Source organism: Erythrolamprus reginae, chromosome 2 (assembly GCF_031021105.1).
Source record: "Erythrolamprus reginae isolate rEryReg1 chromosome 2, rEryReg1.hap1, whole genome shotgun sequence".
Lineage (NCBI taxonomy): Eukaryota > Metazoa > Chordata > Lepidosauria > Squamata > Dipsadidae > Erythrolamprus > Erythrolamprus reginae.
This window is the reverse complement of record NC_091951.1, coordinates 282,628,761-282,652,162: the sequence shown is the minus strand read 5'-3', so window position 1 is coordinate 282,652,162 and position 23,402 is coordinate 282,628,761. Positions and strand designations below refer to the sequence as shown.

General features: G+C 37.4%; 1 protein-coding gene across 1 annotated transcript in view; it reads right to left on the bottom strand.

Annotated features, from left to right (window-relative positions):
- Window positions 1–23,402, bottom strand: part of LRRC2 (leucine rich repeat containing 2) — a 79,087-nt gene that overhangs the window by 52,638 nt on the left and 3,047 nt on the right. The window contains exons 2-3 of the mRNA XM_070736287.1: window positions 10,646–10,847; window positions 8,328–8,484 (exon numbers count right to left, since the gene is read on the bottom strand). Of these exons, the coding sequence (XP_070592388.1) occupies window positions 8,328–8,484; window positions 10,646–10,847 (359 nt within the window). The remainder of the gene's footprint in view (window positions 1–8,327; window positions 8,485–10,645; window positions 10,848–23,402) is intronic.

Sequence of the window (23,402 nt, the reverse complement as noted above, 5' to 3'; positions counted from 1 at the left end):
CTGCTTCTCCTCAATTCTGCTGTCTCCTGGGATTGTGATGTCGATGATCCATACTTTCTTTTTCTCCACGATCACAATGTCTGGTGTGTTATGCTTCAGAATTGAAGTCCCACAGTAGTTTTGCTTGCTCATTTTCGACCACTTTTTCGGGCTTATGATCCTACCAGTTCTTTGCCATTGGTAAATGGTAGTTCCGGCACAAGTTCCAGTGGATCATCTGTGCCACAGCATCATGTCTATGCTTGTAGTCAGTCTGTGCAATCTTTTTGCAGCAGCTGAGTATGTGATCGATTGTTTCATCTGTTTCTTTACAGAGTCTGCACTTTGGATCATCATCATTATTATTATTATTATTATTATTATTATTATTATTATTATTTGCAATTACATGCTTTCAAACTGCTAGCTGGGAAGGAGCTGGAGCGAATGATGGGAGCCCAACACACCATACAGCAGCAATTGGGTCTCAAACACAGGCTAGCTGATCATCAACACAGTTTTCTGATGACCACGCTGATTGTTGTCTATATGGCACTGAAAAGAGCGAATTATGATAGGCCTTCATAGTTGTAGGTGGTGCAGCTTCCCTACAGTCATATGATCCCAATTCGGGTGCTTGATAACTTATTGCAGTTATAACATTGCTGTATCCCACAGTCACATGATCACCATTTGGAGCCTTCACTACTGATGGCACACAAGCAAAGTCAATGGAGAAGCTGGCAGAAAGTCACAAATGGTGATCATGTGTCACAAATGGTGATCATGGGGTGATGGAATGTTGTGCCCATGCAAGATTTGCCTAACAATGGCAACTGGGACTGCCAGAACTGCCATCATTTGTCAGTGCAATCACATGACATTGGCCCTTACATTGCTTAGTGTCTGAGTTCTTAGTCCCAATGCCATTGGTGAGTGAGACCTACTAATCTGTAGTTTGGAGATTTTGAACATGGTTCGGATTTAAGTGATTCATGACACAATATTGCCATCAACAAGAATAACATACCCCATTCAGAATTAAACAACAATAAACACATTTTTATTATTGTTATGTGCTATCATATTAGAAATAGTCAAAAGTAATAATGGAATGTATTTTCTGTGGTAATTTCCAATCTAATAATATTTTATTTTTAATTAGCAGTGCAGTCATGCTTGGGTCATGATTTATTCTCATTTCTTTTTAATCATTTTTAAATCTTAAATCCCATAATTAAACCACAGCTTTTAATTTTTAATAGGCAATGGCTATTATCATTATAGCAATGCAACTTTAAGAAGTAGGAAAGCTGGATAAGAGTTCTTAAGTGGCTGTTCAAAGAATTATAAGTAGAGCCATTTTTACAACTTCCTTTAAAAGACTGGAAGATTATTTATTTACTTATTTATTTTTGTTTTATTTATTTTGTCAAGTACGTATTTGATAATATATATAAGTATAAAATTACTTGAATACATAAAACATGTACAAATACAATCAGTAAGGGACAGACCACTTTGGAATGGGGTGAGGTCAACAGTAGACAGTCTAAGGGTAAGGTTTTGGGGATTTGGGGAGAAAACCACAGTCAGGTAGTGAATTCCAGGCATTAATCACTCTGTTGCTGCAGTCACATTTTTTACAATTGAGTTTGGACCAGTTCACTTTGAGTTTGTATCTGTTGTACGCTCATGTATTGTTGTTGTTGAAGTTGAAGTAGTCATTGACAGGAAGGACATTGTAGCAGATAATTTTATGAGCTATGCTTAGGTCAGGCTGAAGGTGATGTAGTTCTAAGTTTTCTAAGCCCAGTTATTTGTTTGTTTGTTTGTTTGTTTGTTTGTTTGTTTGTTTGTTTGTTTGTTTGTTTGTTTGTTTACTTTACTTTCTTTCTTTCTTTCTTTCTTTCTTTCTTTCTTTCTTTCTTTCTTTCTTTCTTTCTTTCTTTCTTTCTTTCTTATTGGATTTATATGCCGCCCCTCTCCAAGGACTCAGGGCAACTTACAAGATATAAAAGAAACATTATAAATATCCAAAATCCAATTAAGTTAACTAATTACTCTAAAATCCCTTGTAACATTAAAAATCACTCATTCCCGTTCAACAACAGACATACATTACCTTCGTCGCCCACGGGGCTAGAGTCACCTAGGTCCCGCCAAGCAACATTGTCTAGTTGACGGGACCTATAGAAGGCCGACTCTGTGGGACCTAACTGGGCGCTGGGACTCATGCAGCAGGAGGCGGTCCCACAAGTAATCTGGTCCAATGCCATGTAGGGCTTTATAGGTCATAACCAACACTTTGAATTGCTTCCAAAAATCAATTGGCAACTAATGCAGTCTGCAGAATGCTGGAGAAACATGGACATGCCTAGGAAGGCGAATGACCACTTGTGTGGCTGTATTTTGCACAATTTGCAGTTTCTGAACACTTTTCAAAGGTAACCCCATGTAGAGAGTATTGAAGTAGTTGAAACTCAAGGTGATAAGGGCATGAGTGACTGTGAGGATGTCATGATGGGTTTTAAAGGGTTTAGAAAAAAGAACAGCTCAACTTGAGTAGGAACATTTTTTGAAGGTCTAGGTAGAATACAACGTAGAAAGGGGAGTGAATCCCAGAAACCAAAAGGAAGGGTATCTGTGGAAAAGACTATGCAAGAACCAAGTCTTCTACTAGTCAATTTTGCTGGTAACCTATCTCTGGATTTCAAAGTTAAATGTCTAGTCATCATAATGGTTGCATGCTGTACAGTAGTATTACAAATGGGAACTTGATTTTTTGGGACTGCTCCCATGCTGTGCATTTTCCAAAAGATTCTTTTTAAAAGTTTCCCTCATGATTTTTCGAGAAACTACTTTCCTTCTTCCGTATCTTTGTTCCTTTTTTTCATAGCTCGGAAAATTTGTTTGATTCTTTCCTTTTTATTGATTTTCACAGAGCACTAAGCTATTATGTGGCTGGTTTGTCTTGGATGTAGTCGGATGTACGATCTTATCCATTATGTCATAGCATTACTGCAAGCCATTAAGCCACTAACCATAATGAGTTTTGGTTTTGACTTAATGTGATGTGCGGATTAGACCTTTGGAACAAACACTATTTAACTTCCAAGAATTAAACTTCCACAGTTGCTTAGTGGCTTTACAAGCCATTTATGTATGACATGTAACAGCTGTTCCAGATTGATACGCCCTTTCTATCTAAAATAAATTATATTATTTAACCTTGCCCACTCTTGGGGCATTGACTTCACATCACATATAATATTTCCATTTAATGTGAAGGAAGGGTTTTTTTTAAAAGGCTAGCAGAACTTTAAGTCTTTCCACTTCTCTAGCAAATACACTGATTTGATTTTGGAATAATGTAGTTCATTGTACTAATTTTTATAAACTCCACTATCTGTTTTTCAGAAACTCTTCAAGTGATTTTTTTTAAACTACCCATTTTTATATGGCAAATCACCCACATGAATCTCTATCTTGTGTATGATTTTTAAGAAGAAGTAGGAGGACAACTTAAGATAGGATCTAATCTGGTGAAATGATTACATTTTTATCTTATTCTCCACTGCCACCTTGTGGAACACATAAATCAATTAAGTCTGTTTTGTTTCATCCCCAAGATTAAAAAATACCAATAAGAGAGGAACTCAATTTTTGTTTCATACTGATTTTCAGTCATTAAAGTTATTGTAAAATATCTTGCTTCTAGTTTTCTCATAAGACATGGATGCTAGTTGGCAACTATCTTTATGAAATAAAATGGACATACACAAATTATTTTCACTGTTATTGCTTTAAAAGTTGAGTACCAAAACTGGCAGCAGACTTTAAAACCAATAACTAGAAATCAAGAAAAAAGATCCTTAGAGATCCTAGAGATTATTCAAGAAGTCCCCCCAAAGTACAAAAAAGGATATAGTTTTATTTCAGTTTGCCATTTTTATACCCTTTTTTTAAAAAAAGAAAGATAAAATATCCCAAACTGTTTAAAAATAATTTCACAAAAAATGTTGTGGAATTTTTGGAAGGCTTTGGAACAGCAAATTGGAGAATTACTTGCTTCTTTTTATGTTACCATTTTTCTTTAATCCAAAATTCTGAAATCCCTAAAAAATGACTTCCTTGATTTAACTAAAAATAAAAGTTATTCAGAATAACAAAATAACATAGTTGGAAGGGACCTTGGATGTCTTCTAGTGCAACCCTCTACTCAGGAAGGAAATTCTATACCATTTCAGACAAATGATTGCCCAATCTCTTCTTTAAAACTTCCAGTGTTGGAGCATTCACAACTTCTGGAGGCAAGCTTTTCTAGTAATTCATTATTCTAACAGACAGAAAATTTCTCCCTAGTTTACGATTGCTTCTCTCCTTGATTAGTTTCCACCCATTGCCTCAGGTGCTCTGGAGAATAGCTTGACTCCCTCTTATTTGTGGCAGCCCCTGACATATTGGAACGCTGCTCTCCCCTATTCCTTCTTTTCATTAAACTGCACATACCCAATTCCAGCAACTGTTCTTTATATGTTTTAGCCTCCAGTCCCCTAATTATCTTTGTTGCTCTTCTTTGCACACTTTCTAGAATCTCAACAACTTTTTTACATCGCGGCGACCAAAACTGAATGCAATATTCCAAGTGTGGCCTTACCAAGGCATAATGGCATTCAAGTTATACATAACATTTGTCTGTGTTAGTGGTGAGATTCAAAAATTTTTACTACTGGTTCTGTGGCCATGACGTGGTGGGCATGGCAGGGGAAGGATACGGCATAATCTCCATTTCCTCACCACTCCATGGGAAGGTTACTGCAAGCTCATTTCCTCCAATCAGCTGGGACTCGGGAAATAGAGAATATATGGAGTAGGGCCAATCAGAGGTGGTATTTACCAGTTCTCTAAACTACTCAAAATTTTCTGTACTGGTTCTCCAGAATTGGTCAGAACCTGATGAAAGCCATCTCTGGTTTATGTGTATATGTGTGTGTGTGCGTACCCGTGCATATGTACACGCATTCAGAAAGAGAGATATTTTATCACCTATATTTTGGGCCTTTAAATCATGATCACATCTCCCAATTCCTCTACATGCTCTAGATTAACGTCCTTGATTGATAGAACCCTTTGTTCCTATATCATCCCGATGCAAATACCTTCAAGATTTGGTAGTTCTTGAAAGTGCATATTACAGAGGGAAGTACTTCTCTCGCTGATTTCTTAATAACATTTTAGCATTTAGACTTATATACTCCTTCACAGTGCTTTACAGCCTTCTGTAAGTGGTTTACAGAGAGTAAGCATATTTCCCCCAACAATCTGGGTCCTCAATTTACCAACCTCAGAAGGATGGAGGGCTGAGTCAACCTTGAGCTGGCAGCCAGTGACCAGCAGAAGTACTGTAGCTTGCAGTAATGCACTCTAACCACTACACCACTGAGGCTCTATGCATCCTACTTTAACTAGTATAACTTTGGATATATGCCCACTTGCGCAAATAAGAAGAATATGCATACAACCTCACTTTTCTGCCATATTTTCATGTTGCCTTACTCTCCTCCCCAGCCCACCTATGAGATAGTTTTAAGTTGTCCATATCATATCTGTTCCAATGCTAAAATTAAGCAAGTGACATGCCAGTCGCTTGCTTAATTTTAAGCAAGTGACATGCCAGTATCTGATTTGTTTCAGAATCAAGTGACCCTCAGGAGATGAGCTGATCCCAGCCTTTGGCACAGTCCTCAAGAGCCATTGTGCTTCACAATGCAAGAACATCTTGTTCTTTCAAACCTTATAATTGCCAGTCTCTAAGCCAATCCCTGGCTCAGAGATGTCAATCAGCACAGCCAGCAGCTGACCAGCAATGACTACAGACTTCCCAAAAACCAATTGATTAATCTAGCTATTGGTCTAGGGATTCATTAAACTCACTTCCTCCCTGAACTATAAGTGGTCCTCAATTTATGACCAATATTGAGCCCAATTATTTTGTTGCTAAGCAAGGCAATTGCAAAGTGAGTTGTACCCCATTTTATGACCTTTTTAGCTGTTGGAGACTCCCTCCATTGACTTTGCTTGTCACCCTAAAGAAGATTGCAAATGACAATCCCAGGACTCTGGAATGCTGCAAACGTTGTAAACACATTCTGTCTGTCAAGCACCCAAAGTTACATCATGTGACTGTGGGGATGCTGCAACTGTTGTAAGTGTGAGAACTGGTCGTGTTAAGATATTCATGAACTGGGAGAGCCAATGTTAACAAGATCAGCCAATGAATAAGCATAGCAACTAAGTCAGCCAACGAGAGCTAAACACTTCTGAGTCTGTGCAGAGAATTGAAACTAAAAATTAAGCTTAAGCTGGATGTGGCTCCAGACCTCTCTGTATTCTGTCTACTCTATACTCTCTGTGCTTGTCTGCTCTGCTGAAGTGAAACTAACTTTCCTGCTTGTGTCTGCTTAAAGAACTCTGCTTATGGTATTGTAAATTCATATCTTACTATTTTTATAAAGAAGTTTATGGATCCAGATGAATCAGTCATCTGTGTGTGCTTCCGGTTTTGATTTTTGCAACAAACTTTAATAGGTCATAAGTCACTTTTTCACTGCCATTGTAACTTTGAACTGTCATTAGATAAATGGTTGTAAATCAAGGACTACCTGTATAGCATACTTTTAAGAAGAAGTTCCATTCCTATGCTTAAGATTTTTATTAATATTGATTAAGATTGTTGCTTATTTGACCCCCTATGACAATCATTAAGTGTTGTACCTCATGATTCTTGACTAACTTATCTTTTCTTTTATGTACACTGAGAGCATATGCACCAAAGACATATTCCTTGTGTGTCCAATCATACTTGGCCAATAAAGAATTCTATTCTATAATGTAGACTTCCCCACAAAAAATGAAATATTTTTCCACGTCTCTCTCTTATACTCCAACGAGTTTGGAAGTTGAATCTCTTTGAATTCTAAGAGATTAAAGATTGATGATGATGGGGGGAGGAAGGAGGGGGGAGATAAGAATCCTAATACTTAGAAAACCAAATTGGTGTAGTGGTTTAGGTACTGGCCTAGAAACCAGAACAATCTGAGTTCTAGGTCTGCCTTAGACATGAAAATCATCTAGGTGACTTTGAGACAGTCATTCGTTCTCAGCCCCAACCTACCTCACAGAGTTGTTGTAGGGCAAATAGGAGGTATGTTTGCCACCTTGAGTTATATATTTAAAAAGTTGGAAGAATAAATAAAGGCTATCTTCTTTCCCAGGACTTAAATAATGTTTCTGTGTTGATTGGTTTCATAATGGTTTCTGAATATTGACTTCAAGGCAACCTCTCTGGTTCTATGTTGGTGGATATTTCCCTGTCAGCAGGTGAGAATTGGTGGGAAGGAAGAAAAGAAAGCTGGGATAATCTAACAATTACTTTTCTTAATGTGCCCTGTCCACCGTAAATAAGAGCAGCATTTTCTAGCATCATGCCTGGTCAGGATAGGGGTCAACTCATCAATTGTTACACCAAGATAGTTTTCTGCCAGCTTAGTCACAGATAGTTGGCACTTTAATTTAGCCATAAAGAAGAGTCCCATATCTGTTTCAGAAGCCTGAAGGATCTATCATTTCAGTAAATGGATCTGGCAGGTGGCCCTGATGGATCAATTATAAAAGAGTACATAGCTGTAATGCAGAAACATCAACCTTCTTGTGAATTACAATGCCCCCGTTCAGTTTTTTATCCCCCAGACTGTTACCTATAGGGCTGGAAATTCTAGGATCTGAAGTCTCCACATGTGTAAGATACTATGATTGTCATTTCACATTATCATACGTGGAAAAATATTTGTTTATAAGATGTACCCCCCAAGTTGCTTCTTTTGTTTTTAATCCTTAGTGATTGTGATAAAATTAACAGACATAAATGTTTAAGAAGAAGAAAAAGGGGAAAAGAACATACTTATTAGATAAGCATTACTTATATTTATTAAAATTAATTAATACTACACCATGAGCAAATAAAAGCAAAGGGAAACTTATTAACTCAGAGGTTGTATATTACTGAAATGCCGGCTAAATAGCTGGCACGCTTTCCTTCTTCCGTTCTCCTTTCTATAACCTCTTTCTTTGTCTACTACAACTTTTCACTATATCTTTTTTTATTTCTTTCTCCTTCTTTCTTTTCTTCTGTCCCTGTTTTAATATGATACCTATGATTGTGATATCGTGCATTATATGTACCTTTGTTGTGTCTTGTTTTGGTTGTGTTTTTTTAAAGTATATATTTAATAAAAATTATTTTTTTTAAAAAATGAAGAAGTAGTAGTAGAAAAAGGGGCACCTACCAATTTCAATGGGAAGGTCTGTAATCTGGTTACCAGATAATTCGAGAATTTTCAGTTCCTGAAACAAGGCAATGTAACTTGGAATGCTCGAGATCTTAGTATTGTTTACGTGCCATTCTTTTAGGTATGTTTTCTCTTTCAGCCAATCGGGAAACTCCTAAGAAAAGAAGATTTGGGACAGTAAAGAAATCTTTGGCAACAACAGCATTTCTACCTTCCTCTCCTTCGCAAAGACATTTGAATTAAGCCACACTCGTTGGCTACGAATGACTTTTCAATGCACGGAGCACTGCTTTCCCTTTGAACATCCTTGACTTATAACTGTTCATTTAATGACCATTCGAAGTTACAACCGCATTGGGGGGAAAATAGCTTATGATCATTTTACACACCCTTTCAGCATCCCCATGGTCATGTGATCAAAATTCAGACCCTTGGTAATCAACTCATATTTGTGATAGTTACTGTGCCCTGGGGTCATGCTATCCTCTTTTGCAATTTTATTTATTTCTTTTTTTAGTATGGCTGGACAAGGTAAGACGATATATGATGAGTAGAATCCGAGACCAAGCTACAAGAAATAAATTGGAATCACTCTATAACATGTAAATAGATATATTGCTCTTGGGTCAAAGTGGATTATATTAAAAAAAAACCGATTGGTGGTGGGGGTTTTGTATGTGTCGGGGTGGTGGGCACATTTCACTATGCACTGTTTTATGTTGTGTGTATATTAAACTTGTTAAAAATTAATTAAAAATATTTTTAAAAAACTAGTGTATGAATATGGCTCTACATAAATTGCTATATCCAGATCTATTCAGCTAAGAATTTCACTTTAATTTGATATACATTTAAATCTTCAATAATCTTTGAAAAGAAAATAAAGAACCGGAGCTAAAATATGCTCAAGTGTGCTCTTATAATTCCTGTTTCTGCTTTATCACTAAAATGTTGAAACTAACCCCTTGTGGATGGGCATGTATTCCCCACCCCCAGCTAATTATATAAGATTAATTGAATTGGCTTTTAAGATATAATATTACCTCAGAATATTAAAACAAAACAAAAAAGAGCAACAAACCTTTAACATTTGTAAGGGAAAGGGAAAGAGGAAGATTATACAAACATTATTTACATAATTTGTTTGTTTGTTTGTTTGATTGATTGATTGATTGATTGATTGATTGATTGATTGATTGATTGATTTCTATGCCGCCCTGCTCCTGGGACTCAGGGCGGCTCACAGCAAAATATATTTCCAGATTCTTGCTTACTACCACAGAAATAATTATAATTTGTCAGAGCTTAGACCTATAAATCAATCCATCGGTCATATTAGCTCTTGGCATACAAACCTTGATCTTTGGTTAATTTGTGACAGGAATTAAAACACACATTCTTTTGTCTATGCTTTTTAGTCCCCCTATATTTTTCTATAACCTTCAGTACACAGATGCCTATAGGAAGCAAATCAGTTGCTCTCCGAGGCCAACGAGCTAACTATTGACACATTTGTACAATTTCAAAACTTAATGTAACATGATACCTAATGAAGAGCCAACCAAGATAAGTTATCAGGGATAAAGTTTAATATCCTATCATGCTTTCCACCCATCCTGAAGGATGCCATGTTGTAAACACTCTAAGAGATGGCTCTGTTTAGATTGCTTGATGAAGAAGAAGAAGAAGAGGAAGAGGAGGGGGAAGAGGAAGAGGAGGGGGAAGAGGGGGGAGAAGAAGAAAAAGGAGGAGAAGAAGAAGAAGAAGAAGAAGAAGAAGAAGAAGAAGAAGAAGAAGAAGAAGAAGAAGAAATATATAAGAGAAGGTATTATCAGCTGCTAGAACCCTGATGGCATGTCATATGTGCGAAATGTCACACACATTATTTTAGCAACAAAGGAGCCATTGCTGCACTGCCACTTCTACTACTACCAAGCAATTGTGAGAAATATAATACAGTGTAATTCAATTTGTGGGAATGTCAGTTCTTCTGATGCAAAAAAAAAAGCAAGGCATCAAACTCTGTCTTTCCTTGGTGGTGTCACTACCAATGAGAAGATATCAATGTCAATGTCAATATCAATGAGAAAAAAAATCTCATTGCAATGGTTGCTGGGTTGCTAAAGATAAAACGGAAAACATTAAAGAGTTGGAGCACCTATTAAAATAGAATAAATGCTGTGTCATTTATACAAAGAAAGAAAGGGAGCAGAGACATAATTAATGACTTGCAAGGTTTAGACAAATTTAAATCTGTCCATATCAATGATCATAAACAAAGAATGAGCACACAGTAATTCAAATAATATACTTACTGTCCAGTGTTCGCCTGAAAGTTGAAAAATAAATTTGCTTCTTTCCTTGTCATTCAGCAAGGCAATCTTCTTAATCAGTGGCGAGTTCTTTTCAAGTTTATCTAAAATGTTGTTAGTATCTATGAAACCATTATTCAAATATGCAGCCTGTGGAATGCCTTTTCTTTTGCAGTCTAGCATAATATCCCATTCTTGCCTTATCCTGAAAAAGTACAAATGAAAGCATTTTCATTTTATTCCTGCCTCTCTCCCCCCCCCCCCCCAACCTTCTTCAAATTTGCAATTACATCAAATTCACCAAGAAAGGCTCATTAAGCACTCAAAGGAATTTGTAACCATTTGTTCTGCTGCTAAAGAGGTGGTTTAAGGGCAGGGAAGGGAGATCTCCTGTGCTTAAGAGATAGTCAGAAAGATGATCATCTTGGTTATGCTGATTGGCTAAAGACAAAAGATCTAAAGGGTCATCCCTTCTTCCCAATGCATTTACATAAATTGGCATTAAGAAGATGAAATCTGCTCCTGAGAAGTTAGAAACATAGAAACATAGAAGTCTGACTGCAGAAAAAGACCTCATGGTCCATCTAGTCTGCCCTTATACTATTTTCTGTATTTTATCTTAGGATGGATATATGTTTATCCCAGTCATGTTTAAATTCAGTTACTGTGGATTTATCTACCACATCTGCTGGAAGTTTGTTCCAAGGATCTACTACTCTTTCAGTAAAATAATATTTTCTCATGTTGCTTTTGATCTTTCCCCCAACTAACTTCAGATTGTGTCCCCTTGTTCTTGTGTTCACTTTCCTATTAAAAACACTTCCCTCCTGGACCTTATTTAACCCTTTAATATATTTAAATATAACAATATATATACTGTAGTTAAGTTTTAATCCTATGTACTCTTAACTAATTTGCCATAGCACCCATACATTATTTTAGTATTCACCAAGTTTGATGTCATCGAAAACCTATGAACTTCAACTCCTTAGATTCTCTTTTTTTAAAAAAATATATTATATACACATAAAACACATACATAAACAAGACACACAAAGATATATGGATACAATTCCCCCATGTTTAAGTAAGCATCTCTAGGTTTGTATCCACCAATAAACTTTCCCTATACAAATATATTTACATTTTTATACATTATTTGTTCTTTCTCTCTACTTTCTTCTTCTACATAATTCTACACAATGATCCATAAAGTTTTGATGTTATTCTTTCTGGTATTGACAGTTCTAGTTCATTTTTTATCCATTCTTTCTTTCAGCCATTCATATAATTCATCCCATACTGAGTAGTATTCGGTGTCTTCTTTTACTTTGTTTTTGTCACTAGTTGGTGCAATTCAACGCAATCCAATTTTTTTTTAAATTATGTCCTCATCTTTTGGTGTTAGCTCATTTTTTCCAAAATTGTGCATATGTTATTCTAGCCACCGTAGTTATATGTTATAATCAAATAGTTTATTTCCTTTTTATGATTTTTGTCAATTATGCCCAATTTAGGCTTCCTCTCTATATCTTCTTTTATTATCTCTATCAGCCAGGATCTGATTTTACTCCAATACTTTTTTGCCTTTGAGCAAGTCCACCATAAATGATAATAGGTTCCATTTCCTTTTTACATTTTCAGCTTATTGAGGATGAATTTGGGAACATCCTGGCAATTCCTACAGGTGGTAAATGCCCTCTGTAGAACTGGTTTTCCTTGTACGCCACTGACATTGTTAATTTCCAGTTAGTTGTCCAAATGTTTTCCCGTTTCTCCAAATCAATAGTGTGATTAAAAATTTTCACCCATGTAATCATCGTGTCTTTAACTATCTCCTCTTCCATTTTATATCTTATAAGAAATTTATAGATATTGCCTATTAAGTAATATCCTATCAAGGTCATTAGTTTTTTTCTCTGGAATTCATACAATTTTATATCTTTATGATATTTAGGTTGGACTTGTGTATAGGTCAACCAATCCATGCTGAACTCCTTAGATTTTCATCAATGGGTTTGGGGATTGAGGAGCACTAAAAGTCCATACATCTGCAAAGTGCCAGATTGAGAAAGTTGAATTATACGGATGTCAGTGGGTGATTGGTTCTTGCTTTTCATCCATCTCTGGGATTGAATTAGAAAGCTGTTTTCTAAGCTATCCCTCCTTATCTTTATTTCTTCCCAAACCAATTTTATCCTGATATGTGCAGTAGCAACGAGGATGAAAGAGCTGTCAGTTGTGGGTAAACACATGAAGATTATTTCTTCCTTTATTAGATGTATACATATTGCCTTTCTGTGCCAAGGACTAGACCAAAACACTAAAGGCACGCGGGTACATTTTCAAAGCAATTCTTAGGGGCCTAAAAGTCATTTAAACATGAGTCTAGAGTCACATAATCATGAAAGATGACCTTGTAGTAGTGCATTGCTGTTTCTGCTACACAAATTAAAGCAGCTGATAAGACTCGGCTGCTATTCTCATGCCTACTTTCTTTTCCTATTTCTACCAAGCACTTTGATACCCAAAACCAAAATGATGTTGCAGTAACAGGTCTAAATAATAAGAGCCAAAGTTCACCTTTGCCATATAGCTTGCTGAGAGTGACTTTGCAGCGTAAAGGTCAGAGTGCAAAAAGGAATTCCCCCAAGCTGGACAATGGTGAAGAGGTTGTGCAGGCTTTACTAAGATAAGTGATCAAATGTCCTTCTAGTATTACTGAATAAAAATAGGCTCAAGAGAGTCAAGCATTCTACATAAGCTATTCCTAAACCACAATTGCTAACAAACCACAAAGATTTTTTAAAAATATTTTCAAATCAATGTACTACTTTTATGAAAGGAAGGAATAGATGGGAGGGGGGGTGTCTTGGAGAAAACATTAACAATTTTCACAAGTAAATATATATTAGAGCAGAATAAACTGGTGCTCCATTCAAAATGCAGCAATGCTTGGAGAAGAGGATGGGACCAAAACAAGATAGAAAGTAGCCACAAGATGCTCTGAAATTGTTGCACATTACAGATTTACCAGAAATTGCATGCATTTCAGCCAAATCAACTGGCTCGGTGGACTTTTTAGAAAGGTCTAGCGATTCTCCCAGTCACGGAGGCTGGGAAGTTAGTTGAGCCTCTGATGCAGGGGTGAAATCCAGCAGGTTCTGATAGGTTCTGCATAACTGGTAGCAGAAATTTTGAGTAGTTTGGAGAACTAGCAAAATGCCATCTCTGGCTGGCCCCATAGTGGGAAAGGAATGGAGATTTTGCAGTATCCTTCCCCTGGAGTGGGGAGGGAATGGGTATTTTGCAATATCCTTCCCCCAGGAGTGGAGTGGGAATACAGATTTTGCAGTATCCTTCCCCTGGAATGGGGAGGGAATTGAGATTTTGCAGCATCCTTCCCCTGGAGTGGGGAGGGAATGGAGATTTTGCAGTATCCTTCCCCTGGAGTGGGGAGGGAAAGGGGATTTTGCAGTATCCTTCCCCTGGAGTGGGGAGGGAAAGGGGATTTTGCAGTATCCTTCCCCTGGAGTGGGGAGGGAAAGGGGATTTTGCAGTATCCTTCCCCTGGAGTGGAGAGGGAAAGTGGATTTTGCAATATCCTTCCCCTGGAGTGGGGTGGGAATGGAGATTTTGCAGTATCCTTCTCATGCCATGCCCAGCAAGCCACACCCACATAATTGGCAGTTTTGAAAAAATGGATTTCAACACTGCTCTGCTCTATTATTTATTACAGATAAATGTATCCCCAGTTGCTATTTTCATATGCTTTTTTTGTTTCTGTTTATACTGTTGACCTCACCCAATCCTAAGAAGTCAGTAAGGGGCATGGCTTGGTGGGTGTGGCATGAGAAGGATACTACAAAATTTCCATTCTTCAAACTGCCAATTATGTGGGCGTGGCTTGCTGGGCATGGCATGAGAAGGATACTGCAAAATCTCCATTCCCACCCCACTCCAGGGGAAAAGATATTACAAAATCTCAATAAGTGTACCACGTGCCTACCATCCCTGTCCTAATGTTTCTCTATTATTAGTAGCAATATCACACATATAAACATTGTTATATCTTTGTGTATACTATCAATATGTACTTGACTAGATGGATGGATGGATGGATGGATGGATGGATGGATGGATGGATGGATGGATGGATGGATGGATAGATAGATAGGTAGATAGATAGATAGATAGATAGATAGATAGATAGATAGATAGATAGATAGATAGATAGATAGATAGATAGATAGATAGATAGATCTGTCATCCTGCCATGGCAGTGGCATGGTCGGACCCTTAGTGTTGCTTTTACGCAGCAACAGAATTCCGCCTTCATCGCAGCATATTTGCTGTTGCCACCAGCAAAGAGGGCTGGGACAAAACAGCGGGAGTGGACCTTGCGGGGTAGGGGCCATCCCCCTAGCATGATGGGAGCAAGAGAAAGAAGAGGTCAGGGTGAGGAAGAGTTCCTCTCCCCTGCCAAGCAAATGAGCACAACAGCCCAGCACGGGGGATATGGCCTAGCAGAAGCACCACAATTGGCAAGCTGGATGGAGAAATATGGTCCAGCTCTCACAGTGGAATGCTGTTTGCCACCTTTGAAATGCACCATTTTCTATTGCCACACTCATCTAGGGAGTGTCTAGAAGAGGGGGGGAAGGAAGCCTCCATGTGGGTTGTGCTCATTCCTCACCCAGCCCGAATTTCTAAGAGCAAGAAAAGAATGAGGGGTAATGAAGAGACACAAGGAGAGCACACAGGGATTTCTGGGAGAGTGAGAGGAGACACAGAGAAAGGGGTATACATACATACATACATACATACATACATACATACAGACAGACAGACAGACAGACAGACAGACAGACAGACAGACAGACAGACAGACAGACAGACAGACATACGGAGAGAGAGAGACAGAGACAGAGACACAGAGACAGAGACAGAGACAGAGACAGACAGGCAGACAGATGGGAGGGGAGAAAGAGAGAGAAAGAGAGATGAAGGAGAGGTTGATGAGAGGAAGAGAGGGGGAGAGAGAAAAAGAGAAAGCGAGTTAAGAGGGAGGGAGAGGGAGACCGGGAGAAGAAAAAAGAGAGAGAGAAAGAGAAATGAGAAAGGGATGAGAGGGTGAGGGAGACAGAGAGAAAACAAAAGAGATATGAGAGAAAGAGAAAGATGGGAAGGAGAGGAAGATAGAGAGAAAACAAAAGAGATATGAGAGAAAGATGGGAAGGAGAGGGAGATAGAGAAAAAAAGAAAGAGAGATGAGAGAGAGAAAGATATGAGAGTGAGGGAGGTAGACAAAGAGAAAGAGATGGGAGGGTGGGAGGGAGAGAGAAGGAAATACCTATTTCCCATAGAAAAGAAAATGCGGATCCACAAAACCTGGGCAGGCATGGTTGAGGTGTCGTGTGACTGGGTGGGTGTGAGTGATGTTGAGTTGGCCACACCCACCCAAATTTTGTGTCTTCTGGTGTTTTGTTTTCTGTGGGAAACAGGCTCATGTGGCTCTTTGAGTGTTTAAAGTTGCAGACCCATGGTTTAGTAGCTTCAACTGAGATAATTTTGTAAACCACCTCTAGTCTAATTGTAGTTGGGCAGCATATAAATTAAATCATTCATTCATTCATAACAGGTGGTCAATCTGGCAAGTCCATCTGTGCCTCTTTAGATTACCACTTCCTATGTGGAGGCAGTGATGATAGCTGTGATTTTGACCCAATACCTTTCATATCTTTTTTTCTTTTTTAGCAAAACTTTATATTCTTTTCTGTTGCTCATGAGTAATGGGCAGTCATTATTCTAATATTAATTGCAATTTTTCAATTAAAGAGATCTTTCCTTTTGCATATTCCCCATCAAACCATAGTTGGATAACTTTTTTTGCTGGAGCTCATTTAATTTTGCAAATCAGTAAATGTAATAATAGTACAAACTGTGTTAAGAATCCTTTTGGGGGACTTTAATTAAAGAATTGTACAAACTGTCTCCCTTGCCAGATTTATATATAGATTTCCATGTTATTTCCACCTTCTCAGTCCATTTTACACAAACGTATTTCAGGACTTGAGGACTATTCAATGCAATAAGATTTTTAAGTATATATAATTTGCCCATTTGAAAGCAAATGTAAATTTAAAGTCAAGTGGTCACTAAACCAATTCTGAAATTAAAGATCATATTTATCATTTTATGGGAATCTCATTCCCAGAAAGTATAATATCCAGATATATTGTTCTCCCAGGTACCATTCAAGATTAACAAATCTAAGATATTAACCAATTGAGTCAGGCACTATTCTGCAAAGTTAACTCCTCTGTCTTTGCAGTTACATATACGTAAATGTGCAGGGTGATGTCTCCCTCTGGATTTAAAACAAGGTAAGAGTTACACTGTTCATAAAGCACATAATCATTTGTACCAATCCTGGCATTAAATTCTTCAGCTCGTGTCACCAGTGCCTTTGGCAGCTGTTTATTAAAGATGCTACATACATTTCTAATACATGGTGTTTTTTTTTCTTTCACTTGTTTTTGTAAGAGCTTAGGAGGAAAAATAAATATTTATAACTGTAACGTGGAAAAAATCTAAATTGGAAATTTGTAACCATAGCAAATAGGCTATATAGATTTCCCATTCAGTTGCTGATGATCTAATTTTGAGACTAATACATAATTCTCCACTTGCGTTCTTCCTCTTTCTAGACGCACTAGCTTTGAGAGATTATGTGGTATAATTATCAGGCTCCAGTTTCCTTGGTAAACTGTGGTTAGTTCCTGGAAATGTTTACATTATCAATTAATGGGCACTCTCAGATAACTTGTTGAAGGGGATACGTCAAAAAAAGATTTCCAGTTTGTAGAAAGATCAGTCATGATCCAGGGGAGGGTTCCTCTTGCCATTTAATAATAATAATAATAATAATAATAATAATAATAATAATAATAATAATAATAATAATAATAATAGTTGTTGTTGTTGTTGTTGTTGTTATTATTATTATTATTATTATTATTATTAATTAGATTTGTATGCTGTCATCATTTGTATGACTCGGAGTGGCTCACAACAAACAATACAATATACAAATCCACTATTAAATTTCCTACTGGTGCGCATCGTGACATTGCCCACAAGCAACCTCATATACTCAGGTGCGCACATAAATCTCCTACCACGATTTTGCTTCCATGCATGCACAGAGAGATGATTTTACCTCCGTGCATGCTCAGAGAGCCCAAAAATTGCTGAAAATTAGGAAAAAAGGATGGCAGCACAAACAGCACTGGACAGCACCAGAGCCATTGCACCAAAATTGCGTAATTGGCGGGCCACTATTGTGGTGGTGCTTAGTGGCGGACCACACTGGTAGAAATCCACCACTGCCATGATCTGCTATGTCATCCTCAGATGGGAGATTGAATAGTTATATTTTTAGGGATGTTACCACCCCTACTTCAGCCTCCTGAGTCTTCCATAGTGAACTTGCCACAGAATTTGTCTTAGGCATCATGCATAGGAATAAACTCCAGAGAGGACATTTCACTAATGTGTGGCTAGAACAAAACCTCTTGATTTCAATTTTTTAAAAATTAACCCATTCTGCACTCTCTCTTTCTATATTGCAACTTATTTCCATCAAAATCTCTTTTTTGCTGCTCTTTGCTTTGAGGCTGAATGTAATCTTCCATGTCTTCATTGATGCTCTGTTTAAGATCTTAGTTAATGAGGGAAATGGAGGTTTTAATTGACTGGAAATTCACTGTTATTTTATGTGACCAACTATATTTCCTTTATCCTTCTGTGTTGAATACTTATGCAGGGCAGGGGTGGGTTCTAACTTACTAATTTGCAGCTAGTTCGCTTCCTCCCATGCTGCATGGCTGTGCTGCATGGCCATACCACATGGTCACACCACGTGTTTGCATGCATGCGTCACATGTGCATGCACAGTGCTGAATATTTTAAAAACTTCCCTCCCCCCAAAAAAGCCAAAAACAAGATAGTGGCGCATGCACAGTGCCAGAAACATGGGTTCTGTGTATGTGCAGAAGAATAAAATCAGCCAAAAAAACGCCACCCCCCAAAAAAATCCCAAAATAAGACCTGCAGCAATAGAATTGACTTTGTGATGTCACCAATGGTTTGCTAATGGTTCTATAGAACCAGTGTGAACCAGGAGGAACCTACCTCTGATGCAGGGGTTCATATTGCATAGATACCTTGCCTGAATTCATCAGTCTTTTCTAGAATGTCCACTGGTTCCATCTTTAGCATAAAAACAACTGTTTTAAGGAGTTATGTTCAAATGAGCCCAGGCTTGATTCTCTTTGGTTGCTAGTTAGGGGAATCTAACTCCTGTTACAATAGTCATAGATAGTAGGGAGTAGTTGGCTGGTTGTTCATTCCTAACCTTCCAAGAAGTATTGAATGTTTATAATTCAAGAATATAGGAGGTTTTCCCCCCCTTTGCTTGGAAGAATCACTTTGAATACACTTTGGAAAGCTATCAAAAATGGGCAACCTTATCTTCACTAGGATTGTAGTTTATGCACAATAATTAGCAAATCTCTTTTCTTCCTTTTCTAGCTTAGCAACCATTCCACTTGTTTAATTGTTTAAGATCAATTGAATATATTCTGCAACTCATGAGTTGCTTAGAAAGTAAATAATGAGTCCCTTAAAGGGCCATTTCTCTTTGTCTTGATAAAAGTGATATTTAATGTTATTTGGTTTGACAGTTAGAAGTAGGAATTTCTCCCATCTCCTTCAGGGATATGCTATATTTTAACCAAAACCTTCAGTGCTCTTTTATTAATCAGTGTTGGAATGTTTAACTTTGGGAGCTAGTAGAGATCTTCATTATGTGGTTTATCAAAATTTCACATACATATTTCAGCTACAGATTACTGCCATTTGCTCAAACATAGCTGTCACAGTTCCAGCAATTAAAAGGCATTGTTCACCCACAAAATCTTTTCATGTAGTTGTTCTTGTAAAGTAATGTTGTCATTTTTGAATGGTTTTTATCCACTTTTTCAACATCTTCTTTAGAAAATACTCATTTCCATCCTCATTTCAAAAATACTGATTTCAAGAAGATAAAAGGGGATGCAAATTATCCTACACATTAGAGAAGAGGTTCTTGCTTCAATGTCTCAAATCTATTAGCAAAATTCCAAATATTTGAATCACTTAATTAACTTAGGTCGCTCAGAAGTTCCTTTGCTGTTAACCACTCCTTAATTGTCACTTGTTTAGATGATTGAAGATTTGTAGTACTAGGCCTGGTTCTATGTCTTTTTTTCTGATGATACATATTAGCATTCCAAATCGCATGTTGTCAGAGAGAGAAAGCTTTTCACTCTCCTTTGCAATTAAGAGAATAGTATGAGGCACAATGGAGAACAATACACAATGCAAAATGAAAAGAGGTAAGAATGTCTGGCTGCTACTGACAACTTGCAAAAACAAACAATACTTTCCCTAGATGTAATTGATTAGAATGCTAAGATTTTTTAAATGAGCAAACAATGAGAATAAAGCCATGCTATAAAAGCTTGTTTTGCAACCAAATCACAAGTGGGATTGTTTAAGCATTATGAGCAAATTGTGGAATATGTCAAATCAAATAAATAAATTGTGTGCCGAATGCATTTGAATCATCTTCAGTCCATCTCATGTTCTTTATACAATGGGCCTGGTTTTCCAGATAAGGGGTCTCCAACCTTTGCAACTTTAAGCCTGGAGGACTTTAACTCCCAAAATTCCCCAGCCAGCAAAGCGACCCCTGTTCTAGATTATAAGGCCTTCTTTACAGCAAAATATAAAAAGAATGAGAGCACATTATCAGTGATTCTTTTGGTTGACTTAAGGTGTTTTTGGTGCTCACGTATGTTCTTGTTTCATCTGTGCTTTGAAGACTTTGAACTAATCTATTGAAGAAGATCAAACACAGCATGAACACTGATAATCTTCAACAGATTACTTCAGAATCTTCAAAGCACGTACACCGTTTAATTAAGAGTTTATACAGTGCTGGTATTTTAGTGCAGTTCTGATGCTAACGTTGCTTAGCATCTTTCAAAAATTTGTGACTGCAATTCCCAGAACTCCTTAATCTCACCAGACTCTCTGGACTTTATAGGAATAATTCAATGCATTTGAAGGGAACCAGGAACCTGCTACAGACAAATATCAGATCACTTGTAATTTCTCTTCCCAAATATGCTTACTAGTTCTCTAGGGCAGTGTTTTTCAACCAGTGTGCCGTGAGACATGGTCAGGTGTGCCATGGGGAAATTAAACATGGGTCCACAAACTACGGCCTGCATGCCGGATATGGCCCACGGAGGCCATTTATCCAGCCCACCGCCAGCTGCCTGCATCCAAACATAAACATTCCCCTCACAATCCCGTCAGCTATCAGCGACAGGAAGAGTAGAGGCACAGGGAATGCTCACTGAACAATCACCTTCTAGGATTCATCCCGACCACTAGCAATGAACCAATAGCAGGCCGCCTCTCATCCACACCCAGGAAGGTCCCCGCTCGGGCTGCTGCAGACTTATCATCATGTGGCAGTTAAGTAGTTGAAGCTGCTACTCCTCCCCATGGTCCCGATTTTTAATCCTGGTTGGGACTGGAGGTAAATGTTGCCATCACTAGATGAAGCCTGAGCCTCAGCTGGTTATGTCTATCCTGATGGTGTATATAGATTATTAACTATATGTATAATATGTACTGTGTTAGAGTGTCATTTTGTGTCATTTTGGTTGGTGGTGTGCCCCAGGATTTTGTAAATGTAAAAAATGTGTCACGGCTCAAAAAAGGTTGAAAATCACTGCTTTAGGATCACCAGTTATAGGCTTGATGATGGAGACTGGAGAGACAATAGTAAATATTGTTCTATCTCTAATTGCAAAACAAAGGAAATTGTAACTACTGGGCAGATGATAAGATATAACTATTCTTAGTGCTAAAGTAAAACCTATTATTAATATTCCCTGTAAAGAGGTGAGGTGATGTAATGGTTAAGATGTCAGTCTAAGAGCAAGAAAATCCAAATTCAGTATCAGATATGGAGATTCATTGATGACTGTGGGACAGTCTCTTTCTTAGCTCTTTGTGATATTTTATTTGTTTTCCCTGTTTATACAAACAATTCGGTATATAATTTAACAAAATAATAATAAAAGTTGCTATCCCAGGTGGGGGGGGGCTGTCTACCTTATCTGCAAAGCACATAAATAATTCCTCAAACTCTAGGAGGCAAGTACAAACCAGCAGAAAAACTTGAGCCCGGACTAAGGATGGAATGATGGAAGCATAGCACAAGAATTTAGATTGCAATTTGAATTGGGGGAAGCTGTCTCATCACAATATACATTTGCCACTTTGGAAAAATAATGCATTGAGCAGCATGTGCCAGCTTTACAATTACCCACAGGTGTGTGACCACAGTGCTCTAAAGAAGTTCACATTTAAAAATCAGTAAAATAATTGACAACATATTGGAAGGTAGGCAAAACATATCAGTAGCCCATTACAAGAGCCACATAATGGCTCCATATGAAATTTTGAATTGGCATTAATTTACAATTACCGTATTTAAAACTATATACATTGTAAACTATGTTTAAAATAAGGATTATTTTTCTTTGGCATGATAAATTTCCCTTCAATTTTATTGTAAAACCGAATTGCAACCACAAATCTTAATGTTCTGTTTTTCAGTGTGTGTTTATTTTGAAATAAGCCGATCTTTGAAGCCTATGCCTCAAAACAGATATAAAATATAAACATTACAATAATACATCACATTATGATTTAAAATTCTGCTTCACATCTATTCTGTAATTGATTTTATATTTTTATATTTTTTTACTGTTTCCTTTAATCAGTTTACTTTCATTTGGTCTTGTTTGGACCACGCTAACAGCTAATACAGTTATGTATACTTTTTTTAAAAAAAAATTCCATGCAAAAATTAAGAAACCACAAATTGGCTATATTGGTAACATTTCTAGACAATTTTTATCACAGCAGCTTGAGTGCCATCAGAAAAAGACAAAAGTAATCAAGGTTAATGCTACAGGGCCATCTGGGATAGGACATTTATCCAGCTTAAAAATTGTTTTCATTTGCAATGTTTTGCAAATTACGACTGACTGATAAACTATTTTGCATTTAGGAAATACAAAATATTACAAGACCAGCCCAAGTGATCAACAAAGAAAAAGAGAACACTTTTACACACCTTCATTTCAGAGGGCATCAAGGAAGCAAATGACAAAAACAGTATCACTCTGTAAGTATGTGCATTGTGACATAACATCAACATATGAAATGATGGAGTTTGCACCATGCCAACACAGCAACACTTTCATTATTTTGAGACAAAAAAAGGTTTTGATTCCACATAAGCCAGCAGGCTACTATCTCTGTCTGTCTGTCTGTCTGTCTGTCTGTCTGTCTGTCTGTCATCTATCTATCATATATCTATCTATCATCTGTCCATCTATCTATCTATCTGTCTGTCTGTCTATCTATCTATCTATCTATCTATCTATCTATCTATCTATCTATCTATCTATCTAGTAACTACCTCGCTAGCCATCATCTATCAACTTATTCAACGATTGGTCATAAAAAGATCTCTGAATTACTGCCTATTTCAAGATCACAAACTATCACCATTTGAGCTGCTGGGTCATCATTGCCAACCAAAAGTATTGATGCAGACTTCTGGCCC